Source organism: Carcharhinus amblyrhynchos, chromosome 3 (assembly GCF_965287045.1).
Source record: "Carcharhinus amblyrhynchos chromosome 3, sCarAmb.v2.hapA, whole genome shotgun sequence".
Taxonomy (NCBI): domain Eukaryota; kingdom Metazoa; phylum Chordata; class Chondrichthyes; order Carcharhiniformes; family Carcharhinidae; genus Carcharhinus; species Carcharhinus amblyrhynchos.
The window spans coordinates 25,723,504-25,749,378 of record NC_137326.1 but is presented as its reverse complement, the minus strand read 5'-3'; the positions used below and the strand labels follow the sequence as shown (position 1 = coordinate 25,749,378).

Below are 25,875 nucleotides of genomic sequence, written 5' to 3'. Positions count from 1 at the left end.
ATTCTCGCGATGGAAACAAGGTCAGACTTTACTGCGATCAATTTGTTTATAAGCAAATTACATGCATCCCCTTGAAGGGTAGATAAATATCACACTTATTCAGTAGCTACTTAATGCAGTGCTGAAGAAAGTTAATACAATCTGCCAGTGTGGGATGCTTTCTTTACTGAGAGAATGAAATACCTCCCAGAGGTTAAAAAAAATTGAGACATATGCAGAGAGAGAAAGAAAAATTGTAGTTAGACACCATTTGCCTGAGAATGAAAAATAATCAAAAGACAAATAATGTTGATGCTTCAAAAGAGAGAGAGAGTTTATGTATTAGTCACAAGTAAGGCTTCCATTAACACTGCAATGACATTACTGTGAAATTTCCCGAGTCACCACAGTTCAGCACCTGTTCGGGTCAATACACCTAACCAGCATGTCTTTCAGAATGTGGGAAGAAACCGGAGCACCCGGAGGAAACCCACACAGACACAGGGAGAACACACAAACTCCACACAGACAGTGACCCAAGTCGGGAATCGAAACCGGGTCTTTAACGCTATAAGGCAGCAGGACCGTGCAGCTGGAGAGCCGCAGACTGGTTTTCAGTCTGACATTTACAAGTAGGAAATCAGAGAGCTCTTTCCAAAGAATTGTAGAATACATTTTGAAAAAAATATAGTAAGATTCCACCCAAAGATTAAAGAATGGAAGGTAAGCAGAGTTTCACCAACTGAATGTTGCATAATTTCCTTCCGCAGGCAATGCAGTGGGAGATCGATTACACTTGATAAACTATAATACAAAGAATCTTTTTTTTTAGACAGCATAACCTCATTCAATGGCAAACTGAGATAAGTACCGACATCCCACAATCTTTATATTGTCATTAACTGGAAAAGTAATATAACTTGGGAGGAATTGTCCTGGAATACCAACAGGTGAGCACCAAATCTTCTCCCACAACCTTTAGTTCCCAGACATTGGTTAACACAATGGGCACGATTTTCCCAAAGAAAACTAAGGCCAACAGGAGGGAATACAACAGATTTTCTTGCCTGTTTTTTGGGCAAGCTTAGTGAAATATATTTACAGCATTCTGCGCATCACAGAATCCATCAGGGGATTTACACTGGTGGTGGTGGGGCGGTGGGGGGAGCGGTTTAATCACACCCGAGAGGCCAGCATCGAACTACAGAGGGGGTTAGTGCGCATGCGCCTGTCTCCCAGGTTATTGGGAGATCGGTGGACAAGCACCTTCCCACCGAAGGCCGGCTTCCTGATGGCCGGCCCCGAACCCCCCTCCATCTCCAACATCGTCGGCACCCCCCCACCACCACCAATACGTGATTGCTGCTGGTGTGGAACCTCTACCAGCGGGGCCAGAAACTTTTGCCAGCCCAGACAATTGAGCCCAGGCTCGCTAAAGGGAAGTGGGATTCAGCCTTGCACTGTTCTCCAGCGTGAGGTTGATGATGCTATTAAAAATGGATTGGGTAGACCCTGTCTCCACCCCCCCCCCCCCCCCAGCCCACCCCTGCTGACATTTCTTAGCCTGCTGCGCTACTTGAGTAGCACAGTGAGTCAGGAATATTGTGTCCTATATGTGCATTCCAGAATAAAGAAACAGTGCAAGTAACATTGCTGTGAATGAGATTATTGTGGGGAAACCACAGAAGCTGTATTTCTGGGATCCATATAATTTGTCTGAATCTCTAGCCACTCCTATCTTTCTATTGGTCACCTCTACTAAGAGAGTCTTGCCAATGATGTAAGGGTAATTTTGGCAGTTAAGTAAACAGCTAAGTTCATCGGTCTGTGAGATTTTGGACTGAATTCAGAGACAAAGAGGTTTTCTGCAAACCACGAAACAGGGTTACAGAGTTCTATTGCTTAAATCATTAAACACTGACATTTACAAGTAGGACAATCAGAGAGCTCTTTCCAAAGAATTGTGGAATACAGTTCTATTTGACTGGTTGATTTAGGCTTTCAGTCTCCCTTCCACATTCCTCCCCCCACCAACTGTTGGGAGAAATGAGGAAAATGTAGGGTGAAATTCTCTGCCCTCCCAGCCATCTGTTTCCTACCTGCGGGAAGTGGTGTGTTGTTTGCTAGTGGCGGGATTCTCTGGTTCTGCTGCTGTCAGTGGGAATTCTCACTGACGTCACCCCACACCAGCAGAAAATCCACGGGCTGGGGTGTGCTGCTGGCAGGACCAAAGAATCATGCCAGCATGAACAGCCAGAGAATCCTGGTCATAGTTTCTACTATATTCATCAAACACTGGGCACAGGGGCTGTCGGTTGTGTGTTTGGTGTTGAGTTGGTGGCTGAGTCCTCAGGCATAAAGTACGGATCCCAAAATGAAAAGAAACTATATTGTGGACAACTCACTGGCTGCCTGTGTGTTGACTCACCTGAGGCCAGGCAAGCCTCTTCACTTGGTCTGTGTCACCTGTAATTGACAACAAAACTGGAACTGGAGCCAGCATCAGGATTGCAGTATCTCTAGGATATCCCACAGGAGCAGCACCCTACCCAAGGTGATAGTGGCTCTCTTTAATTAATTAAGGTGTTACAATTTTATGGTTTATACGATTATTATATTTTGAAACTGATTCTTTAATTAAAGGTAAATGATGGAGTTCTTGTGAGCTGTTCTGAAGTCTGCCTGACAGTAATTTGAGGTGCTTTGATCAAAGGGAGGCTCAGATTATTTTACAGAGAAGATGCAAAGTATTTATGCTAGGAGACAATGGCAGCAGTCTCTGAGTTTACAATGGTTAGGCATTCAATCTCCCAAAGCCCCAGATAGATATCGGGTTATAAACAGTGTGCTGTAAATTGTCCATTTACTTCTAAGAAGAAAGAGAGTTGGGGTCAAGAATAGCTAATCAGTATTTCCATCTGGGTGCAATGTTAATGTAATTCACATTGCCATGGGGAAAAGAGCAGAGAAAGTCAATTTTGAGATCAGGTTACAGGATTCCTTACACGTCAAAGGATACCACAGACAGATGGCAGATCGGTCTGGATTTTAGAGAGAAGAGGCTGTTTGTGGCTGTGTGAACTACCATAGCCAGATGCAGGAGAGAGACAATCTCTAGCTGATGAAACACATTCTGCAGCCTCCTCTCCAGCAGATTAATCCTGTCATAGTGAGGGGGTTGAAAAATTATCAGTACAGGTTTAACTGTTGGTGGCAGAGATAAGAAACTCTCTAAAAAAATAAAGAAAACTGTGTTGACGATCACTCAAAGATACGACACGGTGGAACAGGGTTACAGAGCTCATTGGAAGCTAGGAGCAACTACAGACTGTTTTCTAAGAGGAATGTGATTCTGTGGAGAGTGTGGCTGATGTTAAGGATAAAAGGGGAAAATTTCTTTTTGTATTTCAAAGTATAAGTCACCTACAAAAATAAGTGTAGTCAGTAGCACAGTTATTAGTTATAGTCAAAATTTTAAAATGTGAAATCCTGTGTCAGCTTTTTCAGGTGAACATTTGAGTTTTTTTTTACAGACGTTATCGATCTTCTGAGAGATCCTAACAGAAGTCTTTCTGCTATTCCTGTAATATCACAATATCATAAAGAAGAGAACAAAAGCTTTGAAAATTGCTATCTACACAATGAGTTGGAGTGAACAGGTGGCATCATCAGCAGGTTAAGTTACTACCGAGAAACATTAGCCCTTGTCTCTACAGTGTAAGCCAGACCAGGAAATGATTTACCATTTCAAAGGTTATATGCTGCCAATGGGACAAGGTGGTTAATTTCGCTGATATTTTTCTTGATATCTTAATAAACATTGTTATTGCAACATTTGTGCCATTTTTAAGGTTCTGCCATTGTGGAGATGCTGTTATATTTTGTGATCTAGCTCTTTGAACTGGATATAATTTCCAGTACGATTTACATACACAGCTATCCAGTGTCACCTCATCCTCTGGGACATATTAAATTCACTGTCCAATAAAACTGTTCACTTAATTTCAATATATTCTGCAAGAGATGAGCCTCTCTTGTTAGACAGAATCTTTTACTTTGTAACTATTGCAAAACTCTGTATCAAATGTAGCTCGTTTTAGGGTTTTCTTTCATGCTCCAATGTCAACGGCTATTAAAAGTTTGTCTTCAGTTAAGAAAGCAGAGCTACAAACTGCTCCCAGCTCCTGCCAACCATGTTACTGTTAGTGGGAGCTTGCTGTGTCCAAATTGGCTACCATGCTTCCTAAGGCCTGAATTTTTACCGATTGCAGGGTCTTGCTTCCTGCCATCCAGAAAGTCGGCAGGCAGCCCATTTACGCACGTATGAGCATTAAGCGGCTGCATCCACCCCTCACTTAGGAGGAAGTCCCGTTTTAGAAAGATGACGGAATCTACGAAGCCAAAGGCTCTCCAGTTCCTGCGGGGAGAGCGCTGCAATGGGGAGAAGAAGGAATACTGGAGGAGGCTTGAGCCTGAGTTCAGGGTCCAGAGGCCCAGGTAAATTCATAGGATCCCAGGGCAGGAATGGTTGGGATGACCTAAAGGGTTATGAAGGGGTGGTCGGGTAGTGGGGTGAGGTGAGGTAGGTCGGAAGGTCTGGAAGCCATTAGCCCTTAAATGGGTGGGAGGCCCATCTTCAGAAAGGGATTTCTGATGGAGGTGTCCCTCCCCATCTCTCTTTCCACCCAAGGTGCAACTTTTTTTTTACTGTCTCCCCCCACAGAGGTTCAATCTGTCCACCAGCCCAATGATTGAGCTGAGCGGGAAAGGACCCGTAGATGGCCATTAATTGGCCATTTAAGGGCACCAGTAGGGGCAAAGGTGGGTTTCTTTCTGACACCTTTTCCACCCCAGTGTAAAGTTGTGATGTAGTCAGGGAAAGTGGGCACCCAGAGGGAATCCCATCCCCTCAATTTCACACTGTCCCCTCTCTCTTAAAATTCCACTGATTTGAATAAATTTGATTTATTATTTTCACATGTATTGGTATACAGTGAAAACCATTGTTTCTTGTGCACTATACAGACAAAGCATCCTGCACAAAAAGAAGGAAAGCAGAGACTGCAGAATGTAGTGTTACAGTCATAGCTAGGGTAGAGAACAATCAACTTAGTGCGAGGTAGGTCCATTCAAAAGTCTGATGGCAGCAGGATGGTACGTGTCATCAGACTTTTGTATCTTTTTCCTGATGGAAGGAGATGGAAGAAAGTATGCCTGGGTGCATGAGGTCTTTGATTATGCTGGCTTTTTGCCAAGGCAGCGGGAAGTGTAGGTAGAGAATGGATGGGAGGCTGGTTTGAGTGATGGACTGGGCTTTGTTCACAACGCTTTGTAGTTTCTTGCGGTCTTGGACAGAGCAGGAGCCATACCAAGCTGTGATACACCCAGAAAGAATGCTTTCTATGATACATCTGTAAAAGTTGGTGAGAGTCATAGCAGACATGACAAATTTCCTTAGTCTTCCGAGAAAGTAGAGGTATTGGCGGCCTTTATTAACAATAGTGTCGGTGTGGAGGACCAGGATAGGTTGTTGGTGATCTGGACACCTAAAAACTTGAAGCTCTCAACCATTTCTACTTTGTACCCATTGATGTACACTGGGCCATATCCTTCACTATGCTTCCTGAAGTCGATGACTATCTCCTTTGTTTTGCTGACATTGAGTGAGAGATTATTGTCATTGCACTAGTTCACCAGATGGCTATTTCTTTCTGTACTCTCACTAGAGGGTGAGCCTGAAATTCTGGCCAGTATTAAAAGTGATTACATTTCAAACAGTTCTCTATTTTCTAGAAAACACTCTGGGAAGTCCTGAGATCATGAAAGATGCCTTATAAATGCAATTCATTTTCAGTAGTGTTCTGCATTGAGCCTGCAGAAAACACACTGGCTTGCCTTCCATCAACCACATTCCCACCCCCCCCCCACCCCCAAGGAAGTCTTTTACACAATAAAAAATGATGTCAGGGCGGTAGAATAATATTATTTTAACTGAACTATTTTTGCAGCTGTCGTCAATCTGTACAATAAAATTTCATAAATTTGCTACCAAACGCTCCATTAAATTTATATCCCTGTGCTATTGATCCACAAAGTTCTCTCTGTAATAAAAATCCAAAATGCACACCTCCATTGTAATACTTCACAAACTTGCTCACACCAACAGGCTACCTAATCAGTCAACATAGGTTTGGCTTCTTTGCTACGCAGAATTACATTTGTTTCAGGTGGAGTATTCAGCAAGTAGATTAAATTCACAATGACTTTCCCTTCCACATCACCCTCATTGGCCTCATCACTGTGGAGTGCTTCCACAAGTTGTAAATTTGTGAAAAGGACAACGCAATTACGAGTTAATCCTACTTTCTTAGAAGTGCTCTGTTTTCCATGTCAAGGTGGAGGTAAATCTGAAATTCCTGGCTCTGCCAACAGAACTGAAGCAAACAATTTATTCTTTTCCCGAAAACTATGGACATTTGGCACAAAAGTCAGTTACAGCCTGAGTAACATTTTTCTTTTATAGACAGTGCTTTCCAAATTTTTTCTGCACTCATGGTGATTTCTACATTTATAGAATCATACAGTGCAGAAGAGTTTGGCCCGAGTCCACACCGACACATTAGAAACACTTGAACTCCCACCTAATCCCATCTGCCAGCACTTGGCCCATAGCCCTGAACGTTACGATGTGCCAAGTGCTCATCCAGATACTTTTCAAAAGGTGTGAGGCAACCCACCTCCACCACCCTCCTAGGCAGCACATTCCAGACTGTCACCATCCTGTGGTTAAAAATTGTTTTCCTCACATCCTCCCTAAACTTCCTGTCCCTCATCTTAATCCAATGTCCCCTCATGACTGACCTTTCAGTTTAGGGGACTGGCTGCTCCTTGTCCACTGATTCATCACTGTGGGAAAAATCCACTAATTTCCTACATTAGAGCCAAAGTAAATATGCCTCAGTTACTGAATTGCAATGATGTGCTGACATCTTAACAAAACTCACATTGCACTGATAAAGTTGTCCGTTCCTTGAACTCTCCAACAAATTACCTACTAAAAACTTCCAAAGGGTCTGATGCCCTGTAAATATTGCAGAGATATACTATACCCAGATAATTCCCACCTTTCTCTTCAAGATGCTTTAAACTCAGTTCACAAATATTCTTCAATCTAATTTAGAGGGTGAAATCTTACCAAAAAAATGGCACAGTGTTGCCTCCAGTGAGAAAAATGGTGCGTTTCTCTCCAGGTCTTACCACACTCACCGAAAAAAGCTTGCACGTTTCACAATGTTAAATTGGAGGTGGAGGCTCACCACATCGACAAAGCCCAGCTGCATAGCATTTAAACAAGGCTCCCCGATCACAGCTAACACTGATCCCCCAGCCAACCACGGAGGTCTCAGTGGCTCCCCACTCTCCCCTGCCCCCCTGATCAGAACCACCGTTCACACACCAACCGCCCTCCCCTCCCCACTGGATCTGAGCCAGCACCTTCCCCCAAACATCAGGCTCCTTCCTCCGACTCTACTCTCTCCCCCCACACAGTCACTGGCAGTAACTCTCCTTCCCCCAAAGTCCAACCCCTTCCCTCTAACCCCATACCCGCACAATCAGTGCCTACACTCCCTTCCCTCTTCCCCCCTAACATTGGATCTCTTTCCAAGCCCGCCCACCCACACGGTCAACGCTGGCACCCCCACACCCCTTCCCCCTCCAAATGGCTATCACTGGCATCCTTGGCTCTCATATCTCCCCACCCACACCCACCACCACAGCTAAATGGATCTGCCCCCCCCCCACCCCCCCACCCTAACTCCCCCCATGAGGCTCTGACAGGGCTCCAAGCTGGCACTGCAACCTATCACAGGTCAGCACTGCTAGGTTGGCATAGGCATGGAGCCAACCTGATAGTTAACCTCTGCCAAGGGACACTGCCAAGCCACTGCCTACCCATGTCCCTTGCCCCTGGGGGCTATATTTACCTTTATGCCCCCTGGGGTTATCCCCATGACAGGTTCACGTCTGGGTGAACCAGTTGTAAACTGCACTGATGTGATGACACATCGGAACAATTTGAATATACGGCAAGGAGTTAATATCTGGTGGTCTTTAGATATACTGAAGTATATTAACATGAATGTAAATTGTAAGTTGCGATCTTGCCTGTGAGATCCAAGACTTCCAGGGTTTTGCTGAACCTTGAGAAATTCCCAGGGACATGGATGGTGAGCGTGGGCACAAGATTGCCCCCGTTATCTCCAAAGTGTAAAACATTGAGCTGTCAAAATCATGCTCCCAGCAAAATAGGCCTGTCTGTCTGGCCTGGGACAGGTAGTGGAAGCAGATATGATAATAACTCTTAAGGGGCGTCTGGACAAATGTATAAATAGGACGAGAACAGAGGGATATGGTCCCCGGAAGGATAGGGGGTTTTAATTCACATGGGCAGCATGATCGGTGCAGGCTTGGAGGGCTGAAGAGCCTGTTCCTATGCTGTAATTTTCTTTGTTCTTTGACAGCAAGTCAGGAAAATGAAATGGTTACTCTAAAGGGTATCTCACTGTCAGGATCTCACTAGCAACTTTCTATTCCATTGTCCAGGAAGGTAAGCTCTCTGCTGGGAATGCAATTCTGTAAAATTTGCCAACATGGTTCAGATTTTCTTATGAGTTTTAGTCAAGATTAGTGTAAAAGATGTGCCACACTGCAGTTGACTTAAGCCAGAATTGCATCAGAACCTCACTACTCACTAATTTTCTTGATCATTTATACCATTCCTGAGTTACATCTACTGAAAAATCACCAGCTTCAGCATGCACAAGGTCAGAGATTACAAATTTCCCAGCACGGGTGCCCATTCTGAATAGAAGGAACTCTTATGTCCAGATGTTCAGGTGCAACAAAACCCAAAGTCACTCTTGCTGGTGTTCTTCTCTTAGAAGCTCTGTATTTGCTTTATCTTTGAATGTTTCGTTTTAATAGAATCAGAATCTGTTAGATTACAAAGTCAAAAGCTTCAAAAATTGTGCTTTCTTAGTGTGCAGGGAAGAAGCCTCAATAGCTTACGTCCATGTCAGTTTCTTCATAAGAACATATGAACTAGGAGCAGGAATAGGCCACCCGGCCCCTCGAGCTTGCTGTGCCATTCAATAAGATCATGGCTGATCTTTTTGGGGACTCAGTTCCACTTACCCGCCCACTCACCATAACCATTCATTCCTTTATTGTTTAAAAATTTATCTATCCTTGCCTTAAAGACATTCAATGACGTAGTCTCAACTATTTCACTGTGCAGGGAATTCCACAGATTCACAACCCGTTGTGTGAAGAGGTTTCTCCCCAACTCTGTCCTAAATCTGCTTCCCCTTATTTTGAGACCATGACCCCTAGTTCTAGTTTCACTCACCAGTGGAAACAACTTCCCTGCTTCTATCTTATCTATTCCTTTCATAATCTTATATTTTTCTATAAGATCTCACTTCATTCTTCTGAATTCCAATGAGTATAGTCCCAGTCTATTCAGTCTCTCCTCATAAGGCAACCCTTTCAACTCAGGAATCAACCTACTAATTCTCCTCTGCATCCCCTCCAGTGCCTGAATATCCTTTCTCAAGTAAAGAGACCAAAACTGTACACAGTCCTCCAGGTGTGGCCTCACCAGCACCTTATACAGCTGCAACATGACCTCACTGTTTTTAAACTCCATCCCTCTAGCAATGAAGGACAAAATTCCATTTACCTTCTTAATTACTTGCTCCACCTGCAAGCCAACTTCTTGAGATTCCTGCACAAGGACACCTAGATCCCTCTGCACAGCAGCATGCTGCAATTTTTTAATCATTTAAATAATAGTCCATTTTGCTGTTATCCCTACCAAAATGGATGACCTCACATTCACCTCCATTCATTTGCCGCACATGCTAACCAATTCATAGAAATGTCCCTCAGTCTGTTTGGAGAAATCTCCACCCTATATAGTGTTTATAGTAACAGACAAGCAGCAGTACCTTTGAATTGAAGCTTTTATTTCAACTATGGCATCGGGGCATAGCTGAGAGTATGCAATCAATGGGAAGTGATCAATAAGACTAAGGGAATAATAGAATGCATTGCCAGTGTGTTAGATTACGGAATTGATTCTTTTCCACAAGAGAGCTTTTCCTTCATGGTGAAAATAATAGGTGAGCCTGAAATTGCCAGTCCTACCCCTGAACACAGCACTCCCTGTTTTAGTGGGGTGGTTTTTGATCAGTACCCGCACAGTTCATAGAGATTGATCATTTGAATTGTCAGCTGAATCCATTCAAGTCTGATTCTGATAGCCCAGGAGTACATGCAGAGTAGATCTGGTAAGAGCAAGTTTGAACTTTGTGCATTTCTCCGAATAGCCAAGGTACACTTTTAAAGAGGTAAGATACCTCTCTGGATCTGGTCCAGGACACCTTTGCCAGAGGTTAGGTGCCCTTTGGGAAAGGTAAAGTGATCTTTGGAATTTCTAAAAGTGGGGTTGAATGTGCATAAAAAGCACATCAACTGATTAACAGTCAAGCTTACTGGAACTGTCCATAGGCTGGTCAAGATCAACTGTCAAAACTGTCAAGAGGATTTGCAAAAATGACCTATCAAAAGTGTTATGAGGAACAGTCAAGAGGACCTGTCACAAGTGTCAAGAGGTACTCTCAAATGCAACTGTCAAAGGGAGCTGGCAATCTGTCAAGGCATTTAAAAGTCCTGCCCTTTAAATGTTTGAAAGTGGGGGGGAAAGTTTACGGAGTGTTAAAAATAAGTCACTGCTTGCTATTTCACTGTGTCTGCTGAGATCGGCCCGTGGGCTTTCATGACTATATTACTGCTGCATGACTGATTTGACAATCATCCATTATCATAGTACGGTGTCTGCCATAGCACAGGTTGATTGACAGCTCACAGTAATTATAGACTGTTTAGAGTGGGGCCATGAATTAGAATGCAAGCTGTTATCAGGGTTGTACACCTGGATAAAATATTTGTTGTTACAAAACTTCACGTAGTCAAAGGAATGTAAATATAATAAATGGGATTTTATGACTGACAGTTTTTTTTCAATAGAGTGAAATCTGCCATCAACACCTTGAATTTAATTTTATAAAACTTTATTTTATCTTATCTCTGAATGGGAGCTAAAGTCTTCCTGTGGCGGATACTGGGAGAGTCACCATGGTTGGTGGTAGGTGGGGAAAATTGGTTGACATGATTTGGCACCACATTGGCACAGGGGCTATAATGGGTCTTGTGGGGTACAGAGGCATAGGTAGGAATAGAGGTAGTAAAATGCCATACGAGTGGGTATTGGGGCATAGATTGGCATGGAGGGTAGGAGGGGTCTAGGCGAAGGACACAGGGCTTGGATACTCCCTATGGATGGGGCATGGGGAGTGTTTGGGAGGAGTGAGGGGTTTAAGGTTGAGGGCTGGTGGGATGTTTACGTCTTATTCTTTTAAAAATCTTTGGATTCAGTGCCAGAGCCCCAAGGAAGGCCTTCCATCCAGCCCATCTCTACACCTGGCATCTTCCACATTAAAGTCAGGGTGAGGCTGAATAAACTAGGCTTGTACTCGTTGGAGTTTAGAAGAATGAGGGGAGATCTCATTGAGACGTATAAGATGATGAATGGGATGGATAGGATAGAGGTGGAGAGACTCTTCCCGCTCAAAAAAGACAGTAGGACTAGGGGGCACAGCCTCAAGATAAAGGGGGGGCATTTTAGAACGGAGTTGAGGAGGAACTTCTTCACTCAAAGGGTGGTGAATCTCTGGAATTCTCTACCCGTTGAAGTGGTGGAGGCTGCCTCGCTAAATATTTTCAAGAAGCGGGTTGATGGGTTTTTGATAAGAGAGGGGATTAAGGGTTATGGGGAGAGGGCCGGAAAGTGGAACTGAGCCACGACAGATCAGCCATGATCTTATTGAATGGCGGGGCAGGCTCGAAGGGCCAGATGGCCTACTCCTGCTCCTATTTCTTATGTTCTTATGAGCCACCCCTGAAGTAAACATCCCCGACCCCACCCCCGAACTGAAAATCTGACATTCAGATAACCATTTTCAAAAGTCGGGTTTGTGAAGCTGGGAATTCTCCCACTCTGCACTGCCAACACGTGGGTGAAAATTCAGGCTACCTGTTCTAATAGAATCCCTACAGTGCAGAAGGAGGCCATTCAGCCCAGCGAGTCTGCACAGAACTCAATCCCACCCAGGCCCTATTCCCGTGACCTCACATATTTACCCTGCTAATCCCCTCACAATAGGGTCAATTTAGTATGGCCAATTAACCTAATCCACACATCTTTGGACTGTGGGAAGAAACCGGAACACCCAGAGGAAACCCATGCAGTCACGGAGGGGATCTGTAAACTCCACATAGACAGTGACCCGAGGCCAGAACTGAACATGGGTCTCTGGCACTGGGAGGTAGCAGTGCTCACCACTGTGCCGCTCCAATTCTATTTTACAATTAAACCTTGAATGGATCACTCGGGGATCTTCAAGGGGAATACTGTGTGGTACCTGGCACCCTACCTTCAAGAGAGCATTGATATATTGCAGAAGGCTCAGAGAATAAGGATATTCAGGTTGCAAGTTTGGATAAAACTGCGCAGACACAAGTGGCAAAGCAAATGAGAATTAACTGAAATTAAACATCATCATAAATATGAGGGGGGATCTTATAGAGACGTATAAGATAATGAAGGGGATGGATAGGGTAGAGGTAGAGAGATTTTTCCCACTCAGAAAGGATAGCAGAACTAGAGGGCACAGCCTCAAGATAAGTGGTGGGGGTGGAGGGGGGGGGGAATGCAGGGATGCAGTTTAGATCGGAGTTGAGGAGGAACTTCTTCACTCAAAGGGTGGTGAATCTCTGGAATTCTCTGCCCGTTGAAGTGGTGGAGGCTACCTCGCTAAATATATTTAAGTCACGGGTAGATAGGTTTTTGATAGACAGGGGAATTAAGGGTTATGGGGGGAAAGCGGGAAAGTGGAACTGATCCACTTCAGATCAGCCACGATCTTACTAAATGGCGGGGCAGGCTTGAAGGGCTAGATGGCCTACTACTGCTCCTATTTCTAATGTTCTTATGTAAATGATGAGCCAAATGGTTAATTTAATTACTGGCAGATTCCTAGAGTCCTGCTCAATTTATATTAGGCAAGTCATGAAAAAACATTTTCTTCAGAAGATTAATTATGATCCACATTCTTGAGCAGCTGAAATTTATCTGGAGTTTGAATTCAAGCCTTAATTAAACTATGGTAATCCAAAGTGTTATCAATCATATATCTCTGCTGAAACGATCAGCCACAAATTAAATTCAGGTGCTGAATTAGCTCAGTGAATTAATGAACAATGATAAATGCATTTGCGTACCAACGACAATTTGCATTTATGTAGCATCTTTAACATAGCTAAACATCAAAGGCACTTCACAGCAGCGTAAACAAACAAAAATTAATATGGAGCCAAAGGAGGAGACGAAAGGTTAGATGACCAGATGTTTGGTCAAAGAGCGAAAATGCTGAAAATACTCAGTTAGCCAAGTAGCAGATGTAAGAAGGGAAACAGAATCTACAGACGAGATTTTCCAGTCCAAACAGCGGGAAACCCCATTAACAAAGGCTGATCAGTTGCCGGCCAAAGGCAGGCAACACCCGCAAAGCACACCACCTGGGGGAATCCTGCCCATAGTTTCAGGTTGACAACCTCTCATTGAGGATGGTGACCTGAAAAGTTAATCCTGTTTTCCCCTCCACAAATGCTGACTGGCCTGCTGAGTAATTCTAGCATCTTCTGTTTATTATTTCAGATTTCCTATATCCACAGCAATTTGTGACTGAGGTTATGGAGGGATTTGAAGACAATGATAAGAAACGAGAATTTCCAAATCAATAACAACTTCTTTTTACATAGTGCTTTAACAGAATGAAATATTCCATGGCACTTCACATAACCATCATCTGACAAAACTTGACACAGGTCCACGTGAGGAGGTATCTGGACAAAAAGGCAGCTCACCATAAGGGTAATTAAGAATGGACAATAAATGCTGGTCTAGCCAGCAATGCCCACATCCCAAAAATGAATTAAAGATGAAAGGACAGGTGACCTAAAGCTTGGTCAAAGAGGTGTGTTTGATGGAATGTTTTATCGAGGAGGATAGGGATTGAGTGGCATGGTGGTTTAGGAAAGAAATTTGAGCTGAAGGTCTGGCTCAACCACTGCAGCAAGGGAAAAGAAATCAAAATTGTTCCAGAGGCCAGAATTAGAGAAATACTGGGGTCTTGGGGAATTGTACAGCTGGAGATACTTATAGAGACCGGAAAGGGTGAGGCCATGGAGGGATTTAAAAAAAATACATGAGGCATTGCTGGACCTGGAGCCAATGTACGGGATGAACTTAGAGCCAATTCGGATATGGACAGCAGACTTATGGACGTGCTCAAAACATCTGAAGGGTGGGAAATTTAAGGGTGGTCAGGATAACATTGGAATAATTGAATCTGAAAAGATGAGTTTTACAAGCTGAGATAGAGGAGGATGCCAACAAAATCATGGAGGTGGAAGATGGCAGCCTTTGTGATGGACAGAATATGTGGTCAGAAGTTTAACTCTGAGTCAAGTCGGATCAGGAAGCCGTGGAGCAGTTTGATTTGACCTGAGACAGTGGCCAGAGAAGGGCATTGAATTGGTGGCTAGGGTGTGGAGCTGAGGGCAGGGGCTGAAGGAAATGTCTTTGGTTTTCCTAATGTTACCTGGGCAAAATTCTGGTTCTTCCAAGATTGGACAAACAGACTGACAACAGAGAGGCAGTGGAAGGGTTGAGAATTATGATGTTGAGGCAAAACTGGGTATCATCAGAGAACCTGAATGTGCATCCTCCGAGGATGTCACTGAGAGCAGCAGGTAGCTGAGAAAATGGAGGCAGCCAAGTGTAGGTCAATTCCAGAGGGAACAATGGAGGAAACAGGCTTGTAATGACTATGACTTTATCCCATTGCATTTGCTACATTAAGACAAGGTTATGTCAGTAAACATGCAAATCAAACTGCAAACATCCGCTGCTAATATTTTTTCTATTTTAACTTAAAATGTTGAGTTGCAAAATATTTCTCTAACCTCAAGCCAGCATGATGAGCCCAACATTACAAAGTAATTATGAAAGGATTTATAGAATGTTTATAAATGTTGCGTGAAATTGACTTTTTGAACCAAAGTAACAATTTGCTACCAAAAACTAAATTGTAAAATGCTAACATGATTTAATCATCATAGAAGAATCCCTAAGGTGCAGAAGGAGGCCATTTGGCCCATCGAGTCTGCACTGACAATAATCCCACCCAGGCCCTACCCCCTGCTAATCCCCTGACACTAAGTGGCAATTCAGCATGGCCAATCAATCTAACCATCACATCTTTGGGGCGTGGGAGGAAACCGGAGCACCAGGAGGAAACCCATGCAGACACGGGGAGAATGTGCAAATCCAAACAGACAGACACCCGAGGCCAGAATTGAACCTGCATTCCTGACGCTGTGAGGCAGTCGTACTAACCACTGTGCCACTCTGGCTAAAATTATTTCCCCTTTGATTGAAATACGCAGCAGGATTTTGGGTCAGGATCCCAAAATTGGGGTCGAATTGGGGTCATATCCACGCACTGTCGGGGGAAGAGGAATAACAGCAAAATGGACTGTTATTTAAATGGTAAAAAATTCAGCATACTGCTGTGCAGAGGGATCTGGGTGTCCTTGTGCAGGAATCTCAAGAAGTTGGTTTGCAGGTGGAGCAAGTAATTAAAAAGGCAAATGGAATTTTGTCCTTCATTGCTAGAGGAATGGAGTTTAAAAACAGTGAGGTTATATTGCAGCTGTATAAGGCACTGGTGAGGCCATACCTGGAGTATTGTGAACAGATTTGGTCTCCATACTTGAGAAAGAATATACTGGCACTGGAGAGGGCGCAAAGGAGATTTACTAGGTTGATTCCGGAGTTGAGAGGGCTGGTTTATGAGGAGAGACTGAGTAGATTGGGGCTATACTCAATGGAATTCAGAAAAATGAGGGGAGATCGTATAGAAACTTATAAGAGTTTAAAGAGAATAGACAAGATAGAAGCAGGGAAGTTGGTTCCACTGGCGAGTGACTTTTTCTTACATTGACCTATTAGGGCCAGTAAGAGACCCAGCAGCTTAGAAGAAATAGGATCCTGCCTTTACAGGTAAGAGGGAAAGGATAGTTCCATCATTCAGGTCACCATTAGAACCCTTCCACAATGCAGTTTCTGCTGCAGCTGAAACCAGACAGTTAGGGGTCCTCCCACCTACTGCCAGGAGCCACCTCCAGTCTGTTGGCCTCATCCCTCTGACAATGTTTGAAATACAGGTCCCTTTAAGAGTAACTAGTTCTAGCTTCAGGGTGAATGGAGGGCAGCTGATGAAGCTTGTACTTAAGAGCTGGGTTTTCCCCCAGTTGGGGTTGTGTTTGGGCACAGCAAGGATCCAGAAGGGTTGAGTAGAGACCAGTGTGTGAATTCAACTATAGTATCACAGAAAAACATTTGTCAATCATCAGAATATCTTCTGCTCCCTAATTTGGTAAATGGACATTCACCTGTAAACACCCTCTGCCTTGTGGGCAAGAGGGTCAGATTAGGCCAGTAACCAGCCTTAACTGAGTCCCCTTTCAGGAAAATTATCCAAGATGGGATGACGCTGATAAATGTTGGCTATGAATCTCCATTCTCTTCCCCTCCTCCAAACTCACCCCTATTTGGAAACTCAAACCCTATCCAGAATTCCTATTTAAGCTTATAACTACATTAAGATTTCTCCTGTACATTTTTATATTATATAACTGCATGCTAGTATGTCACTGTACAGCTATCTTGGCAGCAAAGTCTCCGGTGTTTTATGATGCAAGGGTATCTTTTTCTCAAAGAAAACTTTTGTTCCATACCCAGACTTGTCAGAGAATAAAAAGCTGTTTGAAAATTATTTCATGCTGAAATGTGAAATTGTTCACATTATCATGTCAACTTTCCAGCGGTGTGTTATTGGATTTGATGTTTTTTGTTCTGCAGATTTCGTGAAGTTCAATTAGCTTGAAATTTCTACTCTGCATCGTTTCAGAGTCTAAAGTAATGTAAACATTAATGTTCTAATGGTTTCCTTTGGTTATTTTATCATAAATGTACAAAAAAGTCACATTTAACAATAATACTGCTTGCTTCTATGTTCATCAATATCCTGGAATTTTACAGAGTCTCTGGGGACAGGCCAGAGGCAGGAAGGCTGGCAAAATGGCATGGGAAGGTATCAGGTGACATCCCTGACAATAACAAAGCAAGAAAGATAGCAGATAACCCACCCATGTGGAAATCAACTGAACCAATGGCCATGTGGGAAGACTGCAAGATAAATCCTGGCGGGTTCCTGGGGCCGCTCCTTTTTGGGCACTCTTTGGCCAACAAGAAGAATCCCCCCTGACAGCAACTGGCCCCCTTAGCACCACCTGGTCTCAGCAATGAATGGCCAAGGCCTGTCTGACTGGCCCTGTTGCCCTCAGAACCCACTTACCAGTCTGTGAGGGCAAATGTCTAGTGATAAGCCCTCAGCCACAGTTCAGTGGGTCACCCCTAGCCATGGCACTGCTGAGGTTGCTGGCCCTCAGGCTGGGCAGCCTTGAAGATGGCAAACATTTGATTGGCTGTTGCTTGTACAATGTAGCCCCAGGCCCTTCCACCCGCTGATGCAAGGTTTCAACCCACTAATCCCCCCACCCCCACCCCCTTTCAACTCTGGCAGCTGAACTCCTGCCAACTCCAAAACATGTCAACCAAAGTTTTTAATCGGCAGCATTCACAGTGCCGTGCACATTTATTCATTTTTTTGACTGGACAAATGCTATTTAATTGACTGCATCTATTAGTACAGTTGGTTTAACACTTCTGTTTCAGCATAGCACTTTGGATCATGTCCCATCTAGATTGGTGAGATGAAAGTTTATGCTATCATCTACTGACTAACTAAACTTGAGCAGTGTTTGTACAATTTCTACTGGCGGCAAGTCTGTGGCACCAGCAAAATGGCTTGATATTCACTCAAACCGCAGACAAACTGGTGTGGAAAATTATCACTGGTACAGCAAAGGCCACACTCTGCAGGTGTCCAAAAATCACCGCTCAGTTCCTATGCTATCCAAACTTTTTGAGCTGATTTAATTTGAAATATTTCCCCTTTTAATCTTGTGTGTTTGTTAAAGTTTTCTATTGCTGCACATTTTCACATTTCTTGTAGTATGATACTATGTACGGTAAAGGTTGAGTAAAAAAATTGAGGTCATTGTGTATTGTATCATTTTTAATAATGAACCTCTTTACATCATTATAAAGTTTACACATTGAAAGGTTTAGGTTTTGCCAATTGACTCTGGCTTCGCTCTCATTACTCAGCTGAAGTTTGTTGGGGAATTGAAAGCTATGTTGGTTATATAACACTGCCTTTCACCTTGGAATACACATTCAACTCCAGCCCTGGAGGTCACATTGTTACTGGCAATTAGGATCCTATCCAATTACGTCACTGGGAGTTTAGTAAATCACAGTGTGGGCATACCAAATGTTTAGACTACGTTCATTCAATCTGTTAATATACCCAGTAGCATTGATATAGTTTTTTTCTCATCCAAGTCTGGATTCTGTCTGGAGAGAATGTTTTGAGCTGTGATGAATTAAATAGACCTTAATGCTCATCATTCATCATGCTTTCAGATATATATTGTATTTGGCTGGGGTCTTGCTTAAAAAATTCACCTCAAATGCATCATGCTTTTTTTTGTTTCATCATATTCTCCAGCTTCCATATCATCCATGGAACCCTGGCTTTGATTGCTCTAGCTTTCCCACTTGTTGAAATGTACCTGCTGAATCTTCTCTTTAATGATCACCCGTTGTTCTGCTGCTTTTTCCCTCTCAGCCTTTCGTTTCAGTTTAGATCTCCTCTCAATCCACTCAAGTTTCTCTTTTTGATGCCCCACTTTAAGTTTGTCTGCTTCATTACTTATCTAAAACTTCTAGTAACTCTTATCTGAGGATTCCCCAACAAATACTTGGTCTATATGGGCCACCTCATTTCACAGCACCAGGGCAAGCAATGTCTTCTTCCTAGCCAGACCAAGAACTTATTTGTCAAGGAATTTCTTCAGAATAAATTTCAAAAACTCATACTCCTCCTTATCCTTCACACTAACATTATCCCAATCAATATTTGGGTAATTAAGGCCACCCAATATCACCACCCTTAGTTCTTGCACATCTGATTTCCCTGCAGGTTTCCTTCTTTAGCTCAATATCTGGGGGCCAATGGAATATCCTCAGTAATGAGATCATACCTTTCTTCTCAAGAAAATAGATTCTGTCCATGTCGCCTTGAGGACATTGTTTCTTTCCAACACTGCAATATCTTTCCTCATAAGTATTGCCATGTCACTACTTATTTTCTTTTCCTTCCCTACCTTTTCTGAACACTTTTTTTGAGGATAATCTTTCTAGTCCTGCAGGAATTGTCGCAGTCAGATGGAAAATTTGGCAGACCACTTGAAAGTCCGTTGATCTTGGACAGAAATTTCCAGTCTCGGGACTGAAAAATCCACCCCTTGTATCCATGAATATTAACATCAGTCTTTACAGTCTTAAACTACGTTTTCTTTACTATTACTACATCATATTTCCATGCACATATTTGTGTGTGTAGCTCACCAACCTTGCTCACCACAGTTTGTTTACATAAATACATTCTAAATTTGTCTTTGGGTTGCTCTTGGTCCTTCTGGTCCTATCTAATATCGTACTGCCTTCTTCTACAGTACTGTCTAAGACTCTCATTTCTTAATGCACCTTCTTCTGCTTTTCAACTTCTAGATGCTGGTGCCCACCCCTCACCAACCACATTTAGTGAACTTCCCCAGGGGAACTTTGACGCCACTCTGTTGAGGTGCAATCCTTCCCTTTCAAATGGATACCTTGTGTCTAGAACTGGGTTCCAACGTCCCATAATCTGAAGTCCACCCACTTGCATCATGCCTAAAGGCAGACATTGATCCTCCCTATCTTCCCATTTCTGTCGTCTGTCATGTGGTACCTGGAATAATCCAGACAGCCTGCTTTTTAACTTCCTCCCTAGCTCTTGAAAAGTTTGTGTAGGATCTCAACACCTGCTTGTCATTGCTACTGATGTGTAGCACGGCTTCTAGCTCACTTGCTCCTTCAGACTAGTCTGTGATGTCCTTTGCCCTAACAACAGACCATAGGGGACTTAGGATGAAGATTACAGAAATGGCTGCCTGTCCCTATAAGTATGGAATCTTCTTGAATGTCTGCTTGTCTACTTTTTGCTGTTCCCTCCTGTTAAGTCCTTGGCCAATTAGTGCCATGGTGTGAACTAAAAACTCCTTCCAGGAGCTGTCACTCCCAGCAATCTCCAATGCTGACTGCCAATTTAAGCATGAAATCCACTCCAAAGTTCCCTAAAAGATTCCTTGAATGTCCACCCAGCCTACTATCCTGAACACACTCTGTCTATGGGGTCGCCACCTCCTGGAACACCATGATTCAGAAAACTCCCTAATGCTATGCAATGTCCCAGCCGTCCTTCAAGCTTGGAAAACCTGAGCTTGTTTGTACTCCAGCAGTTGGCGACAGTCCCACACCTGTGGTCCCCAAGACACATGAAGTGCTGTGAAGTTCCCAGGTGGCATAAGAATCGCAAGGCAACAGGTCTCAGCTGCCCATGCAGCCGTGTCCATGCGTGATCTAAAAAAAACTCTATTCCCTCCATTGGAATCTAGTTAGTACCTTGTCCAAATAACTAATTTTAATTAGTGCATCTAGACCTGTTCTGTGATTTGCAGTCGTTCACTTATCGTTATACTTACTCCAGTCAAATGTTTTAAGTTTCCCAGCTCCTAGTGCCCTCATTTAAAGAGAAAGGAGAGATATTCACCTACCAATCACTTATCTGTTTTCCTGTGGTACAATGCTTTGATTTTTGATGGTGATTTGGACTGTTGCCATCATCAAAATACCAGAAAGAGATTAAACCTCCGTCCCCACAAACACGGACACAAAATTCAAGCCATTTATATGTATGAATTATTCACACAAGATTAGTGTGAGATTGTAATCTCGTCTGTGGGTTCCCAATACTGTTTGAACATACAATATGATCAAGTGATCTAGAATAGCAGTCAATCACTCAAATGAAAGCAAAGTACTGTAGATTCTGGAGATTTGAAATAAAAAGTACTTGAAAAGCTCATCTGATCTGACACATCAGCAAAGAAGGAAACAGAGTTAGTGTTTCAAGTCCAGTATAACTTCTTGAGAAGTCAGTGGTCAATTAATGGGTGTGCATTACTCCATGTTGCCCCTTAGAATCATATCATGCAGAAGAGGCCTTTTGGCCCATCAAGGCAGCACTGACACATGAGAAACACCTGACCTCTCACCTCATCCCATTTACCAGTGCTTACCTTTCTAGTGTCTATTTACAAGTGTCTATTTTCTGTTTTGACTGGGCACCCTTGTGGATGATTAGGTGCAGTTGGAATAATTAAATCACAATCAAAATCTTTTGGTTAAACACACTGTGGTCATGGTATGGTCACATTGTGCTTTTGTTCAGATAATATCTTTGGGTTGTTAATCCAGGAGACTGGATCACTAATCCCAAGTATGTGGTGTTTGAATTCAGTATAAAATATCTGTAAATACAAAACAGACAGGTATCAACAAATCTGACCACGAAGCTGTCAGATTGTTGTAAAACTATTAGATTACTGGGAATGTTAACCGTGAGCAACTAAGATCTTACCCTATATTTATTTATATAAAATATAAAGATGTGCTCATTGCTAGCTCGAAAAGTTTCAAGTTGGATAAAGGTGTAAAATGGCTGATATATGAAGAAGTCATACATTAACTCTGTTTCTCTCTCCACTGATGCTGACAGACCTGCTGAGCTTTTTCAGCATTTTTATTTTTATTTCAGATTTCCAGCATCTGCAGTATTTTGCTTCTTTTATTATTATTCTGGCTGAATCTATGCCTGTCTGTGAGATTGAACAAAATAGCCACCCGACAGTATCAAGGAAACTCGCACATTCTTATCCCTGAAAAGCCACTAACGATCCCCCATGAGCTGCACTTGCCAGAGCTATACAAAGGCCATCTGCATTTCCTAGCCCAGGATTCTGCTTGCCTGCGAAGACAAATTACCGTACAAACTTCCCCTCAATTCTTACTGGTTGAGACATTTAACAACCTTGAGGACCAAGGCAAGGGACACCCATCCCTTCTCAAAGTCAATGTGGAGAGCTGGGAGTTGCATAACATGAGCCACTAACTAATGGAACATTCAGTAATATTGCCTTGCCGAACTGAAAAGTCTTTGTCTGCTGTTTTATCATCTAACTAGCAGCCTCACTGGCCAGGAGTTCTGAGGCTGATTCATCTCTGCACACCTATCTCATTATGTGAAGTCATCACCACTGGAGAAGTAAATAATCCAGCGTCGGTTTTCAGTTCATGAAAAATTCCACATTGGAGTATGGACATTGGAATGGACTTGGATTGTGGACTTTGGAATCCAAATGATCCAATATTTACTTTGTCTGTGATCCCTGCACCGTAAAACCTTCTTTTCTCTATCTCTCCTTTGCTATACAAATTCAAAGAGTGGGAGTGGTGGTGGTGGTGGTGGGGGGGGGGGGGGGGAGGGTGCGGAAACATTACGAATCCCCTTTTTGCATTTTGTGTGTGTGCAAATAAGCTAACCCTTTGAATTCATCAAGTTTGCTGTGGGAGAAAAAAATAGTAACTGTGTTTCTTTCTCCAATACTGCTGCCAGACCTGCTGAGTTTTTCCAACACTGTTTTTCTGTTATTAATAGAAAATTGGTTCACACCAAAACTGAGGGATTGGGACATACACCACCGCTTGTAAAGGGGGAAACACATCAGAATCTTTGTTTGCCAGTGGGTGGTTTTAGGGGAAGTTAGTGCTGTTTAAATGAAACTATAACCAGAAGAAGTGTATCTATATGACTGGACTAGTAATCCAGAAATTTTAATTAATGATCATTAATATAAATAGCACCACCAGAACCATAACATTTAAATTCAGTTCATTAATAAATCTGGAATGAAAAGCAGTTATCAGTAATTGTTATAAAAACTCACCTGGTTCATTAATACCAAAAGTGGCCATTCTGCCCTTGATTGGGCTATATGCAACTCCTGACTCTCAGTGGGATAACTGAATCTTAACTGTCCCCTGGAATGGCCTCCCAATTTTTAAGAAGATGCTTCAATGCCACTTGCTCAAGGACAATTATTGTTTGGCAAGGAGCCAGTGATACGCCCAGTAAACTTTTTAAAACTTTTTTTTAAAAAGAACTCACTAATATTTTTCAGTAAATGAAACCTACTGTCCTTAGCTTTTGTTTTAACTCATACCTGGGACAAGGGTGCCTCTGGCTGGCTAGCATTTATTGCCCATCCCTAGTTGCCCTTGGGGGGTAGTTGAAATCAACCACATTGCTGTTACTCCATAATCACATGTAGGCCAGAACCAGGTAAGGACGGCAGATTTCCTTCCCTAAAGGACATTAGTGAACCAGATGGGTTTTCCCTGACAATCATCAATGGTTTCATAGCCATCAATAAATTGTTAATTAAAGATTTTTTTATTGAATTCAAACTCCATCAGCTGCCATGGCATTTGAACCCAGGTCCACAGAACAGTAGCTAAGTATCTGGATTAATAGTTCAGTGATGATACCACTAGGCCATAGCTTCCAGTATGTCACTAGTAAGTCACTTATTTGTAGGGATGGGCAGTAAAGGCCAGATTTGCCAGTGACACACATCCTGAGTGCATAAAAATAAACTCTATGCATCACATATGTACACTGTAACACTTGTCAAGGAATGGATATCCGACTACCTATGACCATAGAACAACTGCAAAAAAAAAGCTTCAGGATGGAAAGGTATCCAGGTATGGCAGTCTTAATCTTTCATATTATCTGAACTTTCCACATTGTTCTATCGTGTACAAGTTATTACAGAGAAGCCCTCATACCTTATTTACAAAATAATACGATAATAAATTAGTGGTGTAAATCTCCGCTTACAGATTTGAAAGAATTGTTTGCAGTTAATTTCAATTCTAAAACTGGCCAGGAATGCAATTATATCCAGCAAAGCTGTTCAAGTCAGCCTCTTTCCATTCACTCGGTACCAGCAGGATGAGCAGTCCTTATCCCGTTATCTTAGGGGAAAAAGAACTTCCTCGTGTCAATCAATTGGCTTGAAAACACCACTGGGCTGTTCTGAGGTTTCTGATGAAATATTTAGTGGACACGTCTGCTTAAAGATAGATTCTGGTATATTTATCACATGCCCTGACGCTGTTTTTGGAATCTTCGCTCCACAATGAAGTGTTTGCCGGTTGCATGGAAATAGGGCCTAACTGGTAGAGCAAAAGGCAAACATGTCCATCTTGGGCCAACAGCAGCAAACAGTGGCGAGGCCGGTGACAGCGCTGCTTGGCTCTGGCTCCCCTTTGAGCTCTGGCTTCGCCCGCAGCGTCCGCAATATAGCGAGAGTTGCCTGTGTGTGTGTGTGTGTATCACAGCCTGTGTGTGTGTGTGTGTATCACAGCCTGTGTGTGTGTATGTGGGGGAATCACAGCCTGTGTGTGTGGGGGGAGGGGGGGGAATCACAGCCTGTGTGTGTGTTTGTGGGGGATCACAGCCTGTGTGTGTGTGTTTGTGGGGGATCACAGCCTGTGTGTGTGTGTTTGTGGGGGAATCACAGCCTGTGTGTGTGTTTGTGGGGGAAATCACAGCTTTGTGTGTTTATAGGCACTCAGTCACTCTGCCCCTTACCTCACCCACATCCGCATCTCTCCCGCCGTTCATCGTAACGAGTTCGGTCGCCATCGTTTGAAGCTACTTCTCGCCAGTCTGGAGGAAAGTTCTGTCAAGTGCTAGGAGTGAAGGCTCGGCGCCGAGTGGCCGGAAAGTAACACTCTGTAACTGTTGGACGGCCTCTGGCGGCCCCACAGGATGAAGCGTCCCCTCAGAGTCAGTGGCAGCGCTGGCTTCAGTACTAAAGGGGGAACTCCACCTAGTGGGGCCGAAGCTCTCAGTTTGCCTTCTGAAAATCACTCGGTAACTGCTCCATTCACCAAATGAGAAAGGTAACTTTACAGAAGGGGGCCATTCGGCCCATCTTTTTTTCTGTGCCAGCCCGAAGACACCCAGATACCCTTTCTAATCCCCCCCCCCCCCCGGGATATCTAGAGGAAGTAAAAGTCGTAACAAGGTTTCCGTAGGTGAACCTGCGGGAGGATCGTTATCAGCCAAGGGACCGTGGCGACCTCTCGGCACAGAGCGCGAGCCCATCAATGATCCTCACGAGGCTGCGCCAACGGGCATCGGGTCAGTCTCACGCGGGCCGGCCCCGGGGACGTCGCCCGCACCGGCGCTGGCGCCTCCCACGCGGGTGGGAGGTCTCATTTCCCATATCTCGCCGAAAGCGTAGACCTTTGTACCCGGCCCATAACACTTACAAAGTGCAGACACAGGACTGGAGTGTTCCCCTCTCACCCACCTTGTGGCGGGCGAGGGGCAGATCATGCAAAAGTCCGTTGACCTCGGATGGGATTTTCCAGTTTTGGGGCCAGCGCGGCTGGAAAATCCTACCCAGGTATTTTTAAAAAGAGTTTAGAGTCTCTGCCTCCACCACCAACTTGGACAGCAAATTCTAAACACCACTCTCTACATTAAAAAAGTTCTTCCTTAT

At 43.5% G+C, this 25,875-nt stretch overlaps 1 protein-coding gene across 1 annotated transcript in view; it reads right to left on the bottom strand.

The window, feature by feature from the left end:
* LOC145337625 (ninjurin-1-like) overlaps nt 1-25,342 on the bottom strand; it is a 55,640-nt gene extending 30,298 nt beyond the window's left edge. Inside the window, exon 1 of the mRNA XM_080182432.1 lies at nt 24,957-25,342. Coding sequence (XP_080038558.1) covers nt 24,957-25,010 — 54 coding nt within the window. The 5' untranslated portion in view covers nt 25,011-25,342. The remainder of the gene's footprint in view (nt 1-24,956) is intronic.
* Nucleotides 25,343-25,875: the final 533 nt, after the last annotated feature.